Here is a 19,311-nt window from a genome sequence, read left to right as displayed (position 1 = left end):
TGTAATCAGAGGTCCTTGGCTGACCTAAGTCCTGGTAGACTTGTTACTCCGGTCACTGGTGCCCAGCTTTGGCATTCTGAAGTCTGGTGCATGTAAATGTATACCTACTATGAGCTGCCGAAGCTGCTTTGCATTACCTCACGGATCCTCACCACAAAAAACCAGAAGGATGACATTAATATTCTGGTTGTACAACTCTTGGTGATGCTGAAACAAAATACTTCCAATCCAATTACTTATTAACAAGAATGTATTCTTCCAGAGGCCAGAAGTCAGAAGTGAAGGTTTTGATGTGACTGTCCCCTGCAGGTAGTGGGGAAAACATGTCTCATGCCTTTCTCTTGGCTTCTGGTGGTGTTGGCTTGCAGCTGACTCCGGTCCCACCCCCATGTTAACATGCCCATCTTGTCTGTGTGTGTTCTTTCCCCCTAAAGCATCAGGACTCACTTCATTACAGCTCCTAAGACCCTATTCCCAAGGGAGGTCACACTCACAGGGAGAATCTAGGACTTACGGGTACTCAGGTTGTATAATTTAACCCATGGCATCGTGATTGTGATACATCTTCAACCTGTCAGCACCTGTGAGGACCATGGGATAGCGTGGGGACGGGAGGGAAGGAGTTGTTTATGGGGGGATTCATGGCAGCACAAGTACTGAGCTACTCCTTGGAAGAGGTGGGGCTATACCTGTGAGGATGAGGTCACCAACTCTTCATGCCAAAAAGTAGAAGGAGGAAGTTTGGCTGTCTCAGAAATGTCTGCACAGCATGTGCCCTGTGGGTCTGCGCTCACTTTTCTGTCCTTCTATGCAGATAGAACAACAAAACAATGGCCTAGATGTGGACCAGGAGGCAGATATAGCCTACAATAGCCTGAAGGTAAGCCGTCCGTCCTCTAGGAGAAGACAGACAATGTAGGTGGGCTTCAGGAAACCAGGTCCTACGCTCCGAGCCTGCTCTCGGTAGAGCGATTAGCAAGTGGCTCCATTTCTATATCCTCACCTCCTCACCTTTGAAATGAAAAACCACATGCTTTCCTACTAGAAACCTCTCCAGTTAAAATAAAAAGTGGCCACAGGAATAGAATCACATTGAAATAATACCCATTTGTAAGACAGGGGGTTTACTGACATGGCAGGAGAGGACAAAGCACAACAATGGAGACTTCAGGCCACCAGGGGGCAGGAAGGGCTATCAGGCAAACCCTTCCCTCCCACAGACTTCACAGTGGGGCCGTTTCAATAGTCTGCAGGTCACTAATAGAACAACTGTTACTCATTTACTAATGACCATTGCACAGAAAAACATTGAGTCATCTCTGTTGCTCCTCCCTCCCAACTATTTTTTTTCCCACTATGGTAAAATATATATAGCATACAATTTACCAGATTTGCTATTTTAAGTGTTCATGAAGGTCAGTATTGGAGGATACATCCACAGCGTGCGAGCAGCACAGCACCGTTCGCCCTGTAATTCATCTTACAAAGCCTCCACTGAAGCCTCTGCTCCTCCCTTCCACGGCCCCACACGGACACCATCCTACTTCTGTCTCTCCGCCCTGTCTAGATGCCTCCTGCCGTGGACTAAAGGCATCTATCTTCTGGTGACAGCGTACACATTTAGCTTAATGCCTTCAGCATTCGTTCATGCTGTACGCGCTGTCGTCCCGGCTCAGGCACTTAACTCGCTATGATCCCTCAGCTGGCTGGACTCTGCCTTGCCTTCCTCACTCGGACAGACTCTGCCCATCCTGTCATCATGGGATGCTGACAAGCACATCACTGGATTAAAAGTTTTTTTAGAAAGTCACAAAGCATATGGCCACACGAAGTCTTAGGAAGCCCTATTAGTGGCGTGTTGCTTACAACTTTGAACTTGAGGCTGGGCATAGCTTTGCTGTCCAACACTACATATGTACATTCATACACACATACACACACATATGCACACACATACACACACATACACACATATACATACACACATACACATACACCTACACACATACACACATATATACACATATGCACACACATACACACAAACACACACATACACTCACACGCACACACATACACACATATACATACACACACCTACACACATACACACATATGCACACACATACACACATACACGTACACACACATACACACACATACACATATACATACACAGACACCTATACACATACGTACATATACACACATACACATACACACACACTTATACTCACACACATATACTCACACACATACACATATACATATACATATACACACACATACACATACACACACACACGCACATACACACACATGCACATACACATACACACACACGCACACACACACACACACACACACACACAGGGCTATCAGCCCAGTATTTCCACAAAGAAGAATCCCATGGCTAAATGTGCTCAGAGCACACGTTGCATCCTGGGTGAATGCTGCAGACCCGTTGCATCAGAAACATTTCTCTGAGAACTTGGGGTGATGAGTTCAGTTTCTAGCTTACCTGACCACTCATGCCATCAGAGAACCTGAGTCATGTGTGTCTTCGTTAAAGAAAGAAAGTTGCTCTTGTGGTAGACAAAGTGAAGAAATGGGGTAGCCAAGGTGTTCCTCTTGGCTGTCTTGCAGAGACAAGAGCTCGAGTCAGAGAACAAGAAGCTGAAGAATGATCTGAATGAGCTGCGGAAGGCTGTGGCCGACCAAGCCATGCAGGATAACTCCACTCATAGCTCCCCCGACAGCTACAGCCTCCTACTGAACCAGCTCAAGCTGGCCAACGAGGAGCTGGAGGTCCGCAAAGAGGAGGTGCTGATCCTCAGGACCCAGATCATGAATGCTGACCAGCGCAGACTGTCCGGCAAGAACATGGTAATGAGGTGGCAGCCACGGTTGGGTTTGGGGAATGACATTGAGCCATTAGGCCTGTGGGTTTGCGTGCCTTTACTCATGGAGGTCTTCCACCTGAAGAGCAGGACCGCTGTCTTTGGGGTCTCTGAAAGCAGCATAAGGGTTTAGCGTCCCTTCTTCATGACCTTTTTCAAGAGGGGAAGCTAGAAATGTCTAGAATCTACTGAATTTAAGAAAATGGTCAAGGGGGCTGGAGAGGTGGCTCGGCAGGTAAGGGCACTTCACGGGTCTTGCAGAGGACCTGAGTTCAGCTCCTGGCAGCTCACAACTGTCTATAAATCCATCCCCATGTGGATCTGATGCCATCTTCTGGCCTCCAGAGGCACTGCACCCGAATGTACAGACATATGCATGCATGCTTTGATTTAAAAAACAAAAAGCAAAACACTTTTGAAAGAAAGTGTTCAAAAGAAACAAGACATAGATGGATAATCTCAGGGCTGTTTCTTCATGCTCTGTCTCTTCATTTTGTTCCGGGGAGATTTCTCTAAGCCTTTACAGGAAGGGTCTCCTTCCTGTTTGCTTCTGACAGCGTGACCTTCTAGGACAGCTTATACAGTGAGAGGGAGGGATTCGCGTTTTCCTGGGTCATCCAATGGGTTCTACTAGGCGAGGCCACTCTAGACATGGGCCCTGAGTTGGGAGATAAAGCATTTCAGTAATAAGGTTTGACTCGTGGCCTCTGATGCCTGTTCCTCCCAGGGGCCCTCTCAGCTCCTACCCCAACCCCTAGTGCTTGCATTCACGTCTCATAGCCAAGCCTTGCTAAGACTGTGTGTCCTCCCACCCAAGATGGCCTTTGGAAGCCATGCTCCTGCCTTTATTTAACAGGAACTATCTATCTCTCTAGGTCTGCCTCTTTTCCCTTAAAGCCCATTGATATACTTCCTTATTAGAAAGCTATTTCCTAGAAGTTGTACAACTAGAGTTTTGTTTGTTTTTGTTTTTTAATTTGGGGTCCTGACTAGGAGCCGAACATCAATGCCAGAACAAGTTGGCCCAACAGCGAGAAGCACGTAGACCAGGAAGATGCCATTGAGGCCTATCACGGGGTCTGCCAGACAAACAGGTAGGGCCCACCTCCGAGCTGTGCCTGGAAGGTCATTGGAGGGCTGGGGACGGGAGGGGTCATTGTCCAGCCTAGCGTGTTACGACCTGTTCCTCAGGAACTGGCCATCCGCCCAGCACTGGGGAATTAATTGTTAGAAAGAATCCTGCCAGAGGCAAGCATCGGTTAAAGTTGCTGGGAGCAGTTAACCCTTCAGAAGGCCCCAGAAGGTGATGGCTGAGTCTGAGGACTCAACTGCTTAGGACTTTCAGATCTTCTGCTGCAGATGGGGATGGGAAACTGAGGCCCAGAAGGATTGAGCAGTTTCAAGCACATGGCTAGCCTATAGCCGAACCAAGGTAGAATCCAGGAAGGCTGGCTTCCAGACTGCGCAGCTCCCCTCCCTCCCCGACCCCGTTTGTGGGAAACCGGGGGCAGGGATGCAACCAGCCCCCAAGTCTCCCTAAAGAAGGAAGTGTGGGAATGAAGGTGACCCCCTGGGCTACAGCCCCAGTCGTCTTAAATTAATCTCAGGTGGGAGATAAGCAAAGAGATGAATAGAGAAAACCTCGCAGGTGGTGTTAAATTAGAAAGCGAGCCAGCAGCTGAGCGCTGGGCTTATCCCGCAGATCCTCAGGGCCGAGACTGCTCCCAACCCTTCTTCTGTTCTTTCCTTCAGCCAGACGAGCCCTCCATCTAGGTCTTTCCAGGGGCTGCTAACGCTCCAGATTTTGTCTTCTCACCACAACAACAATGGAGGTGATAAGACAAAAATAGCCTTTACTCTATCTTAAGATAATCCCATGCTTGGAAAGCTCAGCAAACGGTAGCGAATAGCTGAGAAGCTGAGGTTTTTGAGAAAGTTTTGCGATTACCGCAAGTCCAAATGCTAAGTGTGGAAGCAGCTGGACTGACTGTCAGGGAAGGGTAGTAGGGCTGTGATTCTGGGGGCCCAGACAGGTACCCCCTTACGAGAAGGGCTCTGTGAAGATAAGTTTGCTGTGCCTGTTCCTGTGGTGGGCCTGTAACAGAGAGGTTGACAGACATATAAATCGTGTCTTGCATGTTTGGTCAAGCAGGTCAATCCCTTTAGGATTTTGATGAAATGGATACCTAGAAAATGTTACATATCCTAAGGTCGGGCTAGACTTCTACGATTTCTAGTGCACTAGTCCCAGGGGCAGTCCCTCCACAGTCCCTCCACAGTCCCTGTAGTCCCTCAGGTTCGTACCCCTTCCCCTTGCTGAGCGTCCTGACCTGCCCAGATCTGCAGTGAGCTTCTACGTGTTCAGCCTGAGCCTGCAGGCAAGCGGTGGGAGGGCTGCTCCCTCCTGCCTCTGCAAGCTCATGCTGCCATCTTGGGAGCCAGAGGGCAGCCAGCCTCGTTCTGACCGCTCTACTTATGGGAGAGTTTAGGAAGAGTGACAGCTGGGGAAGCCAAGCTTAGGTAGGGCCTGAAGTCTGTCAGCCTCTCCCCACTGGCTCTGAGAGGATGATGGGATGTGGACCGGCTGAAGAGCTGCTGCCTCCCCTAAGCAGACCCTCCAGGTCACAGAGCTGGGTTAGGGTTAGGACTTGGACACAGAGTTGACTGCAGCTTAGCTTAGGTCGAGCTTCAAGCAGTACTCCTCTGACCCCTGAACACTTCCATCAGAGCCAAGGCTGTAGAACTCTTCCACAGAATGTAGAGAGGGTGTTCTTGGCTCTATCCTTGGGACCCGGGAAACAGCGGAGGCCCCAGCACAGTAAAGCTTTACTCTTGCCTTTGGCTAGAGCAGGTCCATTGAAGGCGCTGGTTCTCAGAAAGATAAGCGCAGGCGGGGTTTTCTTTGCACATACATGCTCAGTGCATAGCCTAGCTTCTGAGGGTAGCTCCCCCCATGTGGCACTCTATGTCTGTGCCCCTGGTCTACTTCTTAGGGCCCCAGCAAAGATCCTAGGCTGCTGAGGAAACATTCAGTATGGGCTAAATAAATCAGTACCCACAGAGCACTCGGGGATCTTCGTACACTCAAGGAACTGACCAGACCCAAGATGGCTGAACATAGGAAAGGGTATAGATGCTTGGTGCTTTTTTCCAAGGTTTGCAGAGGAGAAGCGTGTCCCCTCTGATAACATTTCTGTTGCACGACTTCTACAACTAGTTGAAAATACCTCTGAGGCCATCCAGTTCACCGTGTTAGTCTAACACATGGAGAATCAGGTCAGGGAAGGCAGATGAGCATCCCCGACAGGGCTCCTGGCTCCACTGTGAGTGACAGGGCCTTGCTGTGTATTTCTCCGTGTTTAGCTGACTTATGCAGAGAGAGGGGGGCTTCATGTACATTTATTGATTTCCTGAAGCCAAGCTGTTTGGGGTTTCCCCCTCACACCAGCAGATGTCGCCACCCGCCCAGTCACACTCCTAAGAACAGGGGTGATGGGGAACTTTGGGTCTCTTTCACCTAGGAGCAGAGGTCTCTACTGAGTCAGTTCAGCAGTTTTTAATTTACTCATGGCCCTGTTTTCATGTTTTCAAATGTGGAGTGTCAGAGCTGTGTGTTTATCATGTTTAACCTGTGTCCGTGGTACCCTGCACGTGACAGAATTCAGAATTCTATTTCCCTGTGAAACCCACTTGTAAGGACTGATGCTCTCTTCCAAGAGGTATGTCTAAGCATCACCCATGTGACACTCTGAGAACTACAGGTGTGAGGCAGTATTCTCAGAGACCTAGCAGTCCCTCCCAGGAGCTAACATTCAACCAGCAAGGCTAGGGAGGCTTCAAAAGAAGACAGGGAAACACCTGGATGTTCAGCCAGGTACCAGCCCTTCTCCACTTGCAACAGAGGAGATGGCTGGAGTACAGCGTGCTGGGAACTTCCAGAAGTCCTGCAGCACGGGGGCCTCCTTTGGGGTAAAGCATTGCTACAAAGGACTCTGGGTCGATGCAAACCTTAACATCTGAGAACAAGAAGAGCACATATCAGCCCCTGCTCAACACGGCCCTAGGTCCTTAGGGATTTTCTGGGACATACAGATTACCCAGGACACCTAAATGGTGACACAGGGAGAGAAAGCAATATCTGGTTATCTTAGTTACTTTTCTATCGCTATGATAAGACACCATGACCAAAGCCATTAATAAGAAGAAAGAGTTTATTTGAGACTTACAGTTTAACAGAGTTAGAGTCCATGGCCATCATGGTGGGGGAACATAGTAGCATGGGGCTGGAACAATAGCTGAGAGCCTACATCTTGATCTAGAAGCACAAGGCAGAGAGAGAGAGAGAGAGATCTAAGAATGGAATTCCTTTGAAACCTCAAAGCCCATTCTCAGTTACACCCCCTCCAGCAAAGCCACACCCCCTCCAGCAAAGCCACACCCCCTCCAGCAAAGCCACACCCCCTCCAGCAAAGCCACACCCCCTCCAGCAAAGCCACACCCCCTCCAGCAAAGCCACACCCCCTCCAGCAAAGCCACACCCCCTCCAGCAAAGCCACACCCCCTCATAGTCCTTCCTTAATAGTTCCGCCAACTTGGAACCAAGTACTCAAACACACAAGCTTATGAGGACCATTCTCATTCAAACCACCACACTGGTAAAGCTCCAGGCATTTACACCAGGCAGAAGGCTTGGATAGGGGTGTTCATTAAAATAATTGGCAATAGTCTTCCTTACTGCCCCACCACACAGCCAGGAGTTTCTAGCACTTGAGGAGTTGGCCTTAGACTAGGAACAGAGCCATAGAAAGGTCCCAGAAGTGCATTAACTAACTCCCATCCCCTGGGCTTTCAGAGTGGTGGTTATTGGTGGTTGATGAACCTCCACTTGAGCTAGTGGACAACTAGCTCAAGAATCAGACTATGTAAGCATCACAGGTCTGGAGACCTTCTGCTAGAGCATAGCTCTGAAAGGATCTGAAATGGATATTTTCAGCCCCTGAACTTTATCCAAAACATGGCAGGGCAAGATAGTAAGTAGCTGGTTTGATCAGGGCTGTTTGGTTTGCCATCTTGAGTTCTGGGACAGGTTGAGTGACCTTTCTATTAGGCAGTGTGGGCCAACTCCTGCTCATGACTCATGCCCTCCACCAACCATCCCTCTGACCTTTAAGGATGCCTCTGTGCTCAGGACTTTGCGGGGGGAGTCAGAAGAGCATTGAGCACATGACCTCCAAAAGCCACCTTGGCTGACATCAGGCAGAATGCACGACCAACAGAGGATACCAGGGACCTGCTTTCACAGGTTGACTGGACAGGGAAGTGGTGTGTGACCTACACCAAGGGAGGACATCATTCAGTTCCCAGCCTGTAAGATCGTTGTAGTTCACTTTGAATACACACACACACACACACACACACACACACACACGACTCTGTAAGGAGAGTTGGAGTTAAGGTTGATAAATAACGACATGCTCTTAATGGCGGAAAGAAAACAGAGAACCATGTATGGAAAGGGAAACAAATGTGCCGTCTCCTTCCTCACCCTGGTAGAGGCCAGCATTCCCAGTTGCCTCATATTGTTCTATGGTGCCCCGTCCCTATAAGGCCTGCTCAGCCCCTGTTGCTTTAGAGGAAGGATGGATGGATGGATGGGCAGATGGAGAGACATATAGATGATGGATGAACAGACGGACAGACAGATGGATAGACATAGCTAAATGATAGACAGACAGACAGACAGATATCTGGTGTCTTCTCCGCTAACCCTGTTTATACTTATCCCTTTCCTTCAACTCCTTCAGATAAAAGGAAGCATGGTGGGTGTGAGATGGCGCAGCCTGTGCTGTGGCTGCTTTGTTTATAGAATTACCAGAACAAGTACAGCTTTCTGCCGTCTCTGGCAGCATGTGCCTGATCTGAAGCTATTGGTGGATCCCTAAGACCGCATTGAACCCCTTTCCCAGGCACTACCTGAAACCTGGGGAACTCAGAGAGGGTGCTGTCTGCTAGCACCCAGAGTTTGGGAGGCAGAGAGAAGCATGAGAAACGGCCCACATCCTGTCCCCTTTTCTTGACTCCAAGGCTTGGCTGTGAGCTTTCCAGTCTCTCTGAATGCCTCTTCTCCTCTCCACTGGACACCTCTTTTTCTCTGTACTTTATTTCTAGCCAGACTGAGGATTGGGGATATTTGAATGAAGATGGAGAACTCGGCTTGGCTTACCAAGGCCTAAAGCAAGTCGCCAGGTCAAATGTGCTCCCATCTTGTATGTGCTTCGTCTCTGTGCCTGCTCCTGTCTGTCTTCCTTGTTTTGGCCTGAGCAACTGTGAGAGTATGGGGCACAGTTCACATGGGCTTCTGAGCAGCAGTCCCTAGAGGTGTCCGTTCATCATTTTGTGTCTGGGCTGTATAGACACCAGCAGAAGCTGCTTGCCTGGGTCAAAATGGTGGTGCTAGGTGGCCCAGTTGAACCTTAGAGACTGCATGGCACAACTCTTTGTTCTACCGGTGGAGAAAGAGGGGGAGGGTTCCTGTTGCTTTTTCTATTGAGGAAAAGCTGCCAAGGGAACTAGCGTGTGGGGCTCCAGGGCCTGTGCTGCTGACATGCGACATACCAACCAACCTTCTAACTCTTCAGGAATGGCCAAAGTCCTTGACCTAGTTTGCACGCTGACTGTGCTGCAAATGCAAGGCTCCTTAGTACATGATATCAGCACATAGCCAGTCCCTGGAGCTGATAACAGCCGAGTGCTGCAGGCAGGTGGTGCTGTCTGAATCTCCTTGTGAGTGCAGCTTGGCAGGTTTAAGTCAGTGTCTAAGTAGACAATCGAACCTTTGATATCGGCAACAAAATGGACCCCAGTTTAACCAGGACCCCAGTCTAACCAGGGACATATGCAGAACGAAGGCAGATCATACCCACTTTGCCAGCATGTGGCTCTCAGAGAGCAGGGGCAGAACTGTCCATCTGTTCGAAACTAGAAGTGGGGCGCTTGTCATCAGGGCTCTTTTCTCAGAGAGATGGATGAGTGCAAGCCCTGGATCCCGCAGTGACTGAGCGGTGCCCACACCTCAGCTATGCTTGCCCATCACATGGCTCTCTCCCTGCAGCTGCTGACATGGCAGTGAGGGGAACAGTACATCTCCTAGGGCTGCAGCCCTCGCTGGGCTCCAATGTGGCCCCACAACCTGAGCAGGGGACATCTGGGTCGGGTCCCTTATTGTCAAGTGGTGGTTCAGAGCAGGCCCTGCTGTATAGGGTCACCATAAGGAAGAGGATTACCACTACCACGGAGAAAGCATAGAAGTATTAGCTGCTGCCTGCTGTTTCTACAATGGTGGTTATTCAATGAGGTCAGAGTCCTGCCAGCAAGAGAGTTGATTATTCCATGAGGTCAGAGTCCTGTTGGCCAAGTTTGTTTGTTAGATTGGGAACATTTCTAGGGTGCTCTTCCTATGTGTCATGAGATTGGATGCGGCACAAAGAAAAATCGAGTTGAACGCATTAGAAAATAACACAGATCAATGCCTCAAGAAATCTAACAGATGCCCGGATGGGAATCGTATTCCTGATGCAGAGTTCTGGGCTGATTCCACTTGAGAGCAAGGCAGTTGCTAACAGGGGGACGCAGTAGGTCAGAGAGTGGTCCTGGAATAGCTCCCTGGAACCACCGTTCCACGTCCTCTCTCCTGTTGACTTCTGTCTTAACACTGACGCGTCTTAGTCTATCATAGCCAATGTCGAATGCTGTCTGAATACTGTATGCTGTCTAAAACACTGCTACCGAATTCTCTCCCACCACACTGCTTGTTTCCTGTAGTGAGAGACCAGATTCTTCTGTCAGTTTCTCTTGCCAGTTGCATGTCTTTGCTAAGAAGCCCTCCATGCCCTGCTGTGAAACTGCTTGGCTGCCTAAACCGTGGCTGCTTTGGTCACCAAAGTAGACTCCCCGCCCTTGCTCCTCTTCTCTGTAGAAGTTACCATCTCCCAGGTAGAACAGGCATGGTGGCTGTCCACTCCTTGCCATCTGGACACCAGGAGATGTCCCTGGTCGCTGCCCTGAGCAGAAGTTTTACCGTGCCCAGGTTAAGACGGGGACAGCTGTGTCCTTCAGAACCCCGTCGGCCATGTCCCTCTTCACTGAAGGTGGCCACACTACATCAGAGAGCTAGATCAGGTTTTCAAGTCCCAGATGACCTGGTGCACCTGGCCACGTGAGACGCGAGGGTCAGATCCCGGGACGAAGCTGCTCCTGAGCCTGTGTTAAAGCAGGCAGAGGCTCTCCTTGAGTGCCCGGCACTCTAGCATCGTGCCTTTCTGACAAATCTCTGAGCCTCCCCTCAGCCTCTCCAAACTTCCTCTGATCTTCGTTTCTTATGGCGCTAGTTGATCTTAAGCAGTTTCCCCAAACAGTCCTAGCTGTTTAGTAGGCAAGAGGGAAAACTGATAGGAAAAAAATTACACGTGAGGTAAAGTAGGATATTAAAGGTAGAGAGGAGAGGCAAAATATTAGCTCTAAAAAAAAAAAAGAACAAGAGTGGAATCTACTAAAGGAAAAAATAAACCAATATAATTAGCTCTGTTTATCAGTATCTTGTCTCTACAAGGAAATTCTTACAAACCGTGGGGCAGATGTCGATGCCGCTATTTTAGGACGCTATGAGACATTTGTTTATGGTAGTTGGCATATTGACACGGAGACAGTTTCCTAATCTCAAATCCGCAGTCTATACCCATAGAACCAAAAAACGATGGGGGGACAGAGAGGCCTAAGCCCGAGGGTGCCTTCGGCCTTGGTTTCTGGTCATCTGAGAGGATCATCCGTCGTCGCTCTGCTTGCCTGTCAAGATCTCCTCGCTGCGTCATGCTTGTTGGGACCATACGATTGCTCCCACTATGTGCTTGGCTGCTCCTGCTGTGTTTGTCTGCAGCCCCTCACCACGGGTGCCCACCCCAGCCACAGGGTGACCTGGCTTGCTTCTCTGGGTACAGGTTGCTGGAGGCCCAGCTGCAGGCCCAGAACCTGAAGCATGAGGAGGAGGTGGAGCATCTCAAGGCCCAGGTGGAGGCCATGAAGGAGGAGATGGACAAACAGCAGCAGACCTTCTGCCAGACTCTGCTGCTCTCCCCAGAGGCCCAGGTAGAATTTGGTGTCCAGCAGGAGATATCCCGGCTGACCAATGAGAACCTGGTAAGTGGCCACACCTCATGGATTGTAGCTCCTGGGGTCATTTCTAAATGGACATAGAATTGGGCTGTCAGATGGGCAAGGCTCATGTTCTTAGCCCTATAGTAAGGACAGGGACAGAGAAATAGTTTGTTGGTGGGTGACAATTGAAATAGCGTACGGCTAGTGTATTAAAATGACGGTGCCCACGTACAGGTCAGAGAGTCTAGCACATCCCAATGGGGACAGCTTACCTATGCTCTACACGGAGATAGGAGATCCTTACCTTAGGGTTTTACTGCTGTGGAGAGAAACCAGGACCAAGGCAACTCTTACGAAGGAAAACATTTAACTGGGGCTGGCTTGCAGTTTCAGAAGTCTAGTCTGTGGTCACCATGAGGCTCTCAGCTACCACTCCAGCACCTGCCTGGGTGCGCCATGCTCTCTGCCATGATGATAGTGGACTAAACCTCTGAAACTGTAAGCCAGCCCCCAGTTAAAGGTTTTCTTCGGTAAGAGTTGCTGTGGTCACGGTGTCTCTTCACCGCTCTAGGACAGTGGCCTTATCTATCCTGCAGGAATCTTGGCTAAAGTTTTTCAAGAAACTGAAGTCCTTTGTACCTACTGGGTTCTTGCAGCATCCCTGATCTGTTACACATACATACACACACACACACACACACACACACACACACACGTGTGCACACACATATGCATGCATGCACGCACACACACACATTCTCTCCTTCTCTCCCTCCTCCTCCCTCCTTCCCTCCTTCCCTCCTTCCTCCTCCCTCCTCCCCCTCCTCTCTTCCCTCCTCCTCCCCCATCCTCCTTTTTCTCTCTCCGGTCCCCGGTTGTCTGGGCTGTCCTCCTGTCCTTTAACTCACTAGGCAAGTGCTTAGATGCCTCTCACTCTGAGAAGGGTCTTTCACGATCTGTATTAATAATTATTTATTTATTTTTCTGTGCGTTTGCTTATCTATCCATCTATTTATGAGGGATTCCACCACACTCATGTGGAAGTTAGAGGAAAACTTGCAGGGGTCACTTCTCTCCCCCCCACACAGGTTCTGCAGACTGAACTTAAGTCATTAGGTTTGGCAGCAATGCCAGCACCCACTGAGCTATCTTGGCCAGCCTCTTCCTCCTTTTAAATAAAGATAAAGTCCCTCAAAACACCTATAGTCAGAATTATATGGGAAGACTATAGCTTGGGTGCTGATCTTGTAATGGGCTCTCTTTGGCAGGCCTACCTTAAAGACTTCTTCCATCCTCTGACCCCTCCACAGACACAGGCACCCCCATGCACATAGGGACACGCCCCACACAGCACACACAGACATGTAAGATTAAAAGAAGTCCTTTAAAACGAAGTCACCCAAAGCAAAGGTTCTATCTCAGCTGTGGGGTGCTCACTCAGCACACACAGTGCCCTGGGTTCTTTACCTGTCTGTAACACACGCAGGGCAAGACTCCACACCAAAGATCTTTCAGAGGACTCAGGATGGCCTGCCTCTCCCTTCTCTCCATCACTGTAGTTACCTAGGCTTGGCTCTACTGGTGGGGAAGCGGGGTTCTTTTTCTCGCCCCCTTCCCTACCACAAGAACCCAGCTGGATGAGGGGCAATGATGACAGTGAAGTGCTTCCAGGGCCAGCTCGCCATTCTCGGTCCCAGTGGACTGACTTGCCTCCAGTGACAACAGTTGCTAGGGGTTGGGGCCACAGCTCCTGTCCTGCTTGGCTTCTGATCCCCCAGACGCCTCTGTTTGGCTTGCCGACTCTTCAGTTCTGTGGCTACATTCCCACACCTCCAACCAGAGTGGTGCCAGCTACTCCCCTGGATACCTAGGGCTGGGCGTCCCCTGAGGAGGCTTGGCTTAGGGAGTACCAGGATTCCACAAGGTGCCCCAGTGGGAGGAACTCGCCCTGGGAGTTCACTCTGTTATTGCTGGCACAATGAACTCTGACTCAACCGCCTAGGCTCTGAGCAGGTACTGAGCCTGTGTGAGGTAGCCCTTCTGCTCCTACCTGAGCGGGTTCCTCAGCCTCCCTGGGCCCCTCTGGTCCCGGCAAGAATTTTTTTTTTTAAAACCTTTCCTTCAGGGTGAGGCTAACATCCTGTTCTCACACAACAACTTTCTTCTCTCAGGACTTTAAGGAGTTGGTGGAAAAGCTGGAGAAGAATGAGAAGAAGCTGAAAAAGCAGCTGAAGATTTACATGAAGAAGGTCCAGGACTTAGAAGGTAGTGTGCCTGGGTGTGCATGAGGCAGCGGTGACCTTGCCAGCCTGTGGGACTCAGCGGCCTGCCCTTTGGCCCACTGTCCACTCCATGAGTTTCCTGCTGGCTGTGCCTGCACCAGCCATGTCATTAGCTTCTGGGAGCCCACATCTCCTCAGCAGGTAGGGCCTAGAGAAGAGACCCTGCTTGAGCAGGTTGTGAGCCAGGCTGGAGGAGAGAGCCACACAGGTACACAGTGGCACCTGCCTTCGAAGGGTGCAGAGTCAGAGCGAGGCCATCTGGTATGAAAGAAAACTGTGACACAAAGAGCCGGGGCCCTCACCCCATGCCATGGGCTGTCACAATTAAGCTTCCGATTTGGATTCTAGGTGGTGGGACAGATGGAAGTCTGAATGGCCTTCCTTAAGCCCTGGGGAATGTCCTCTCCTGTGACTGGCATGACCCCACCCTGCTTATAGCCCTCAGGCACCACATGTCTCAGATATCCCTCTTCATCCTCTACCCTCAGCTCAGGAGCCACAGGAACCATGCCCTGTGCTGCCCTGAGGCCACAGATCACAGACTGTAATGTCCGCTTCTATAGTGTCAGGGACTGCTCTGCCCACACCAGGCAGCTTCGGACCTTCTCTTGATTGCTGGTCTTGCTGCACTTGCCCCTGTGCACCCTCCATCTATGGGAATTTTATCTTCTGGTCCTCGGGTGGTCGTTGCCCAAGTCTCTTCATTCCAGCCTATTCATTCCGCTCAGTTCAGAAGACGATCCTCCCCGTCCCCGCTGCCTCACTGTCTGCTTCCTTACTCCCCTGTGACCAGTCTTCACCCTCTGCTCCCAGGTGACTCAGTGGCTCCCCAGGGCCCGCCTCTGCTCCAAGTACTGTCTCTCCTCTCGACGCCCCCTGGCCAGCAGAGTGAAGTCCCAGCTCTTACCTGATGCTCCTCTGTGTGTGCACACCCCCAGAGCATCCCTCCAGCCCGTTACAAATGGGGATCACATACCCTGCTCTTTTCCCATGTATCTAGGGCAGTGGTTCTCAACCTTCCTAATGCTGTGCTATTTCACTGCTACTTTGTAACCGTAATTTTGCTACCATTATGGGCCACAATGTAAATATCTGATTTGCAACCCCAGAGAAGTCACAACCCACAGGTTGAGAACCACTGATCTAGCGAGCCTGGGTTGATGGACCAGCCCTATTCTTGCCCACATTTTTCCCCTTCTTGCTTGTGTCTCAGTGTTCAGCCTCTACCTGCACCTACAGTGCACACTCCTGGCCAAGCTGCATGGTTGAGGGTTTCTTATGTAAATACACAAATGCATCTTCTCAGCTGGACTGGTGGGGGTGAGACTGGGGCCTTGATGTAGAACTTGTGCTGATGACAGAACCCTTATACTATTGGTACCCAGGCATACAAATGAATACTTGGAGTCTACTACGTCCTCTAGGCTGACGGAAAGGTCTGAATGAAGGGCGACAAGTTCTTGATACCCCTAAGGTGATTCCCGGATAAGTGTGCTTATGTGGGCTGCACTTAGCATGCTCCCCAGCCTCTGCTACATGTGGATTCCACGTTTCTTCTCCACTGCCATCACCTGCCCCCCTGGCCAGCCCACAGCTGTACCATCAGTGTCGTGATGGCCCGTGCTGTGCTACACTCATGGAACTGAGGGGAACAGTCCTAGAGGCTTTCCTCCCAGACTCAGGAACCCTCCCTCACAGCTTGGTAGAAGAAAAGCACTTGCCAGCAGGGCAGACTGACCGTGGCTGCCACCACTTCTCAATAATTTCTCTGGTCCAGAACCTACCTGTTTTCCTCCCAGCGATCCTCCCCGCTCCTGTACACAGTGGACCCCAGCCCAGATGCTGATGCCCTCAAGCCATAGCTAGAAAGGTTCAGGCCACAGGAACAGATACACAGAGTGTGAGCGTGATGCCCAAGCTGGGAGACCCCTCCTGCAGGCCTCAGCTGCACGTTCTCACTGTGTTTCTGTCCCGTCTTTCCCACTCAGCTGCCCAGGCATTGGCACAGAGTGACAGGAGGCACCATGAACTCACGAGACAGGTCACAGTCCAACGAAAAGAGAAGGACTTCCAAGGCATGCTGGAGTACCACAAAGAGGACGAGGCACTCCTCATCCGGAACCTGGTGACAGGTCAGAAGCTACAGCGGGTGTCACCGGCAGCTCTCCTTCCTCTCTGTTTCTATTCAGCCAACCCTCCCATCCTCCCATTGGATCTTGCAATCCCCTCCTCTACCTCACATCCACCATCTCCAGCTGTTCATATCTCCCTGCTGCTTTTCGAAAACCAGCTTTGCAGCAGCTCGGGGGGTGGGGGTCTCTGTTCTACCAGCGGCCACGTGGCTCCTGCTCGCCACATGCATCTCTGCAGTGGCTGCTGCAATTCTTCTCTCCCTGGGGAAGTTCAGGTGGGCAACAGTGCTTTGGCAATAGCAGCGCGGGCTTGTCAGCCACTGCGCCAAAGGCCATTCCCTCCCTGATTGTTTAATTCTCCCACTGTCTGTGTCAGTAGGCACTGTACCAATCCAGACTCCATGCTGGAGGATACTGAGATCATTCAGGGAACTGCGTCCCCAAGTCACTTAGGGGATAAATAGTGTGTCAAGGATCCGAACATCTTGTACTTAAAAGTTTATTAGTGCCGTGCAATCCAGCATGCATGAGTGTGGTCTCCGGACTCTCACGGCCTCTCTGTAAGCTTGCCCCCTTTCCTCCTTGGCCGTGTGGTTGAGGCCATGTGTCCCTGTGTGTGACACCATGCTATGAGTGAAGAAGTTCAGTATGTGGCCCAGCAGCCTTAGCTGCTCCAGGAAAGGCTGACTCCTTACAGCTTGGTCCTCAAGACTAGAACTCCTGCTGCTACCCACTTCCCAGCCCCCATAGCTTTGGAAAGGGAAGCATTCTCCCTGTTAGAGGGGAGCCTCCTGCCCATGGGGGTCACTCCTCATGGATGCCCAGGCAGGAGCTCTGAGTCCTATTTGCAGGTTGTTGAGGCTTGCGTGAAGGTGGTTCTCTGCCAGTTGCAGATGCCACCTTCAGGGGTGGCATACCATTCTCGTGGAGCCCGTGTCCTCACTAACCCAGGTCTCCTCCCTTTCTTATCTCAGCCTCATCAGCCATCCATAAACCTTCTTTATGCTCCATCCTACAGAGCCAGGAGGGAAAATCTTAGAGGAGGGAGTCCGGTTGGGCAAAAGGACGATTATTTGGTGTCTAACCCCATGCTACTGGCTCTCTATGATGCTGTAGTGTCCCCATCTGTCAAATGGGATGGTGGGACTGACCCTGCCTTCCCAGCGTGTGAACTAGAGCCAGAGAGTGCACTGCAAGGCTTTCTCACTTAAGGAGCCCAAGGGAAAGATCCTCCTCCCAGGCATTAAAACCCCTGCTTAGTATGGGCCTAGGCCAAGAGCTCAGGAGGAATAGAGCATGATTTCTGCCTGGCATGGTTCCCCTTTGGTTGTTTGATTTGGGTGTTTTGAGTAACTTGCTGATGACTATTATGCTCTGTATGTGACCTATGGTGAGCAAACCCCCTCACTCTGTGGTGACTATGAAACAGAAAGTGTACAATAGCAGAGTTAAGTATAGATGCTGAGTAACTAAATAGGACTTTGAATTTTATAACTTAAATAAGTGTGAGTAAAGGCTCCTTCCTGCCCTGACTGCTTGGATGGCCCTAGGCGATCACCTCCTACCTAGATACCAAGAAACAATACTTCATCATGTGCCCTTCAGACAACCCCATACACATTGATGAACCTCTTAGGAACCTATCGCTGGCCAGTTGTTTCAGAGAGGAGAAGACAGAGTTGTAATGCCCACCCCATAAGATGCTAACATCTGCCTAGAAAACAGAAGCGAGCCTGTTCCGTTGCAGTAGAACACTCCAAAGCAAGGCAGGCTTCTCAGATCTGCACATAGGTAAAGCATGAAGCAGGGCACTAGAGGTTGGAAGTGTGGGTCTATAAAACACATCTCTTTTTCCCAGATGAACATCCCTGGCATTCTAAATACAGCCAAGAGCAGATCTGTAGCCATTTATTGAGCATAGAGAAGGCCAGCATGTTAACCATCTATCCAGAGTATTATGGCCTGTAATGGACACTAACTGTAAGGATATATTTGAAAGAATGGTGTAACCTGTGTATCAACTGAAGATACAACCACCCCAACCCTGATCACCTTGACAGATGATTTAAGGATGCTGCTGGCCCAGGTGGAGAGTGCTCCCCCATCAGTCAGTTCCAAGCCCAGAGGGGTTTGGGGGCTTGGTTTGGTCAGGGTAATGAGATTGAAGGCTGCGAGCTGGGAGAGAGCCAAAGCCATAGGTGGGGGGGTGCTTTCCCACCCACCATCGTAACCCACACCAGGCCTCGTCTTGCTGCTCTGCTCTCCCGACATGACTCCCTACTTTAACCCCCAGGCTACTGAAATTCATCCGACAGTTTCCCAGGAGAGTTAGGAAGGAGGGGCAAGGAGCTTGAGTTCAGCACAGGACCTGCCTGTCTCCGTCTCTTGAGTTCATAAGGAGTCACAATCCAAGGCAGGGAAAGAGGTAGAGAAGAGGAAATGGCTGGGCAGACTGAACATGGCTTCCTCCATGTGGAGAAGGCCGGGCAGACTGTGGGCTGCCAGTTCAACTGAGTCAGCAGGTGCCAGGCAATCATTCCAAGCTGACAGCTCTCTACTGTTCAAATGCGCCTTCTGCTGCTGCAAAACACCAGGCCCATCGTGATTACACTCCATCATGAAGAGAACTCAAGGCGGGAACCTGGAGACAGGACTGAGGCCAAGACCAGGGAGGAGGGCTGCCTACCGGCTCTCTCCCTGTAGCTTACTCACCCTGCTTTCTTATGCTATCCAGGAACACACCCAGCATGGTGGGCCCTCCCACATCACATCCAGGAACACACCCAGCGTGGTAGGCTCTCCCACACCATTCACAGATCAAGAAAATGTCCCCCAGGCTACCCCCCA

At 50.6% G+C, this 19,311-nt stretch overlaps 1 protein-coding gene across 1 annotated transcript in view; it reads left to right on the top strand.

The window, feature by feature from the left end:
- The window catches only part of Myo5b (myosin VB), a 297,799-nt gene that overhangs the window by 261,401 nt on the left and 17,087 nt on the right, over positions 1 to 19,311 (top strand). The window contains exons 27-33 of the mRNA XM_032885354.1: positions 815 to 880; positions 2,647 to 2,886; positions 3,894 to 3,994; positions 9,069 to 9,146; positions 11,894 to 12,092; positions 14,222 to 14,315; positions 16,321 to 16,464. Coding sequence (XP_032741245.1) covers positions 815 to 880; positions 2,647 to 2,886; positions 3,894 to 3,994; positions 9,069 to 9,146; positions 11,894 to 12,092; positions 14,222 to 14,315; positions 16,321 to 16,464 — 922 coding nt within the window. The remainder of the gene's footprint in view (positions 1 to 814; positions 881 to 2,646; positions 2,887 to 3,893; positions 3,995 to 9,068; positions 9,147 to 11,893; positions 12,093 to 14,221; positions 14,316 to 16,320; positions 16,465 to 19,311) is intronic.

This window comes from Rattus rattus, chromosome 15 (genome assembly GCF_011064425.1).
Source record: "Rattus rattus isolate New Zealand chromosome 15, Rrattus_CSIRO_v1, whole genome shotgun sequence".
Lineage (NCBI taxonomy): Eukaryota > Metazoa > Chordata > Mammalia > Rodentia > Muridae > Rattus > Rattus rattus.
This window is presented reverse-complemented; position numbering and strand designations above follow the sequence as displayed.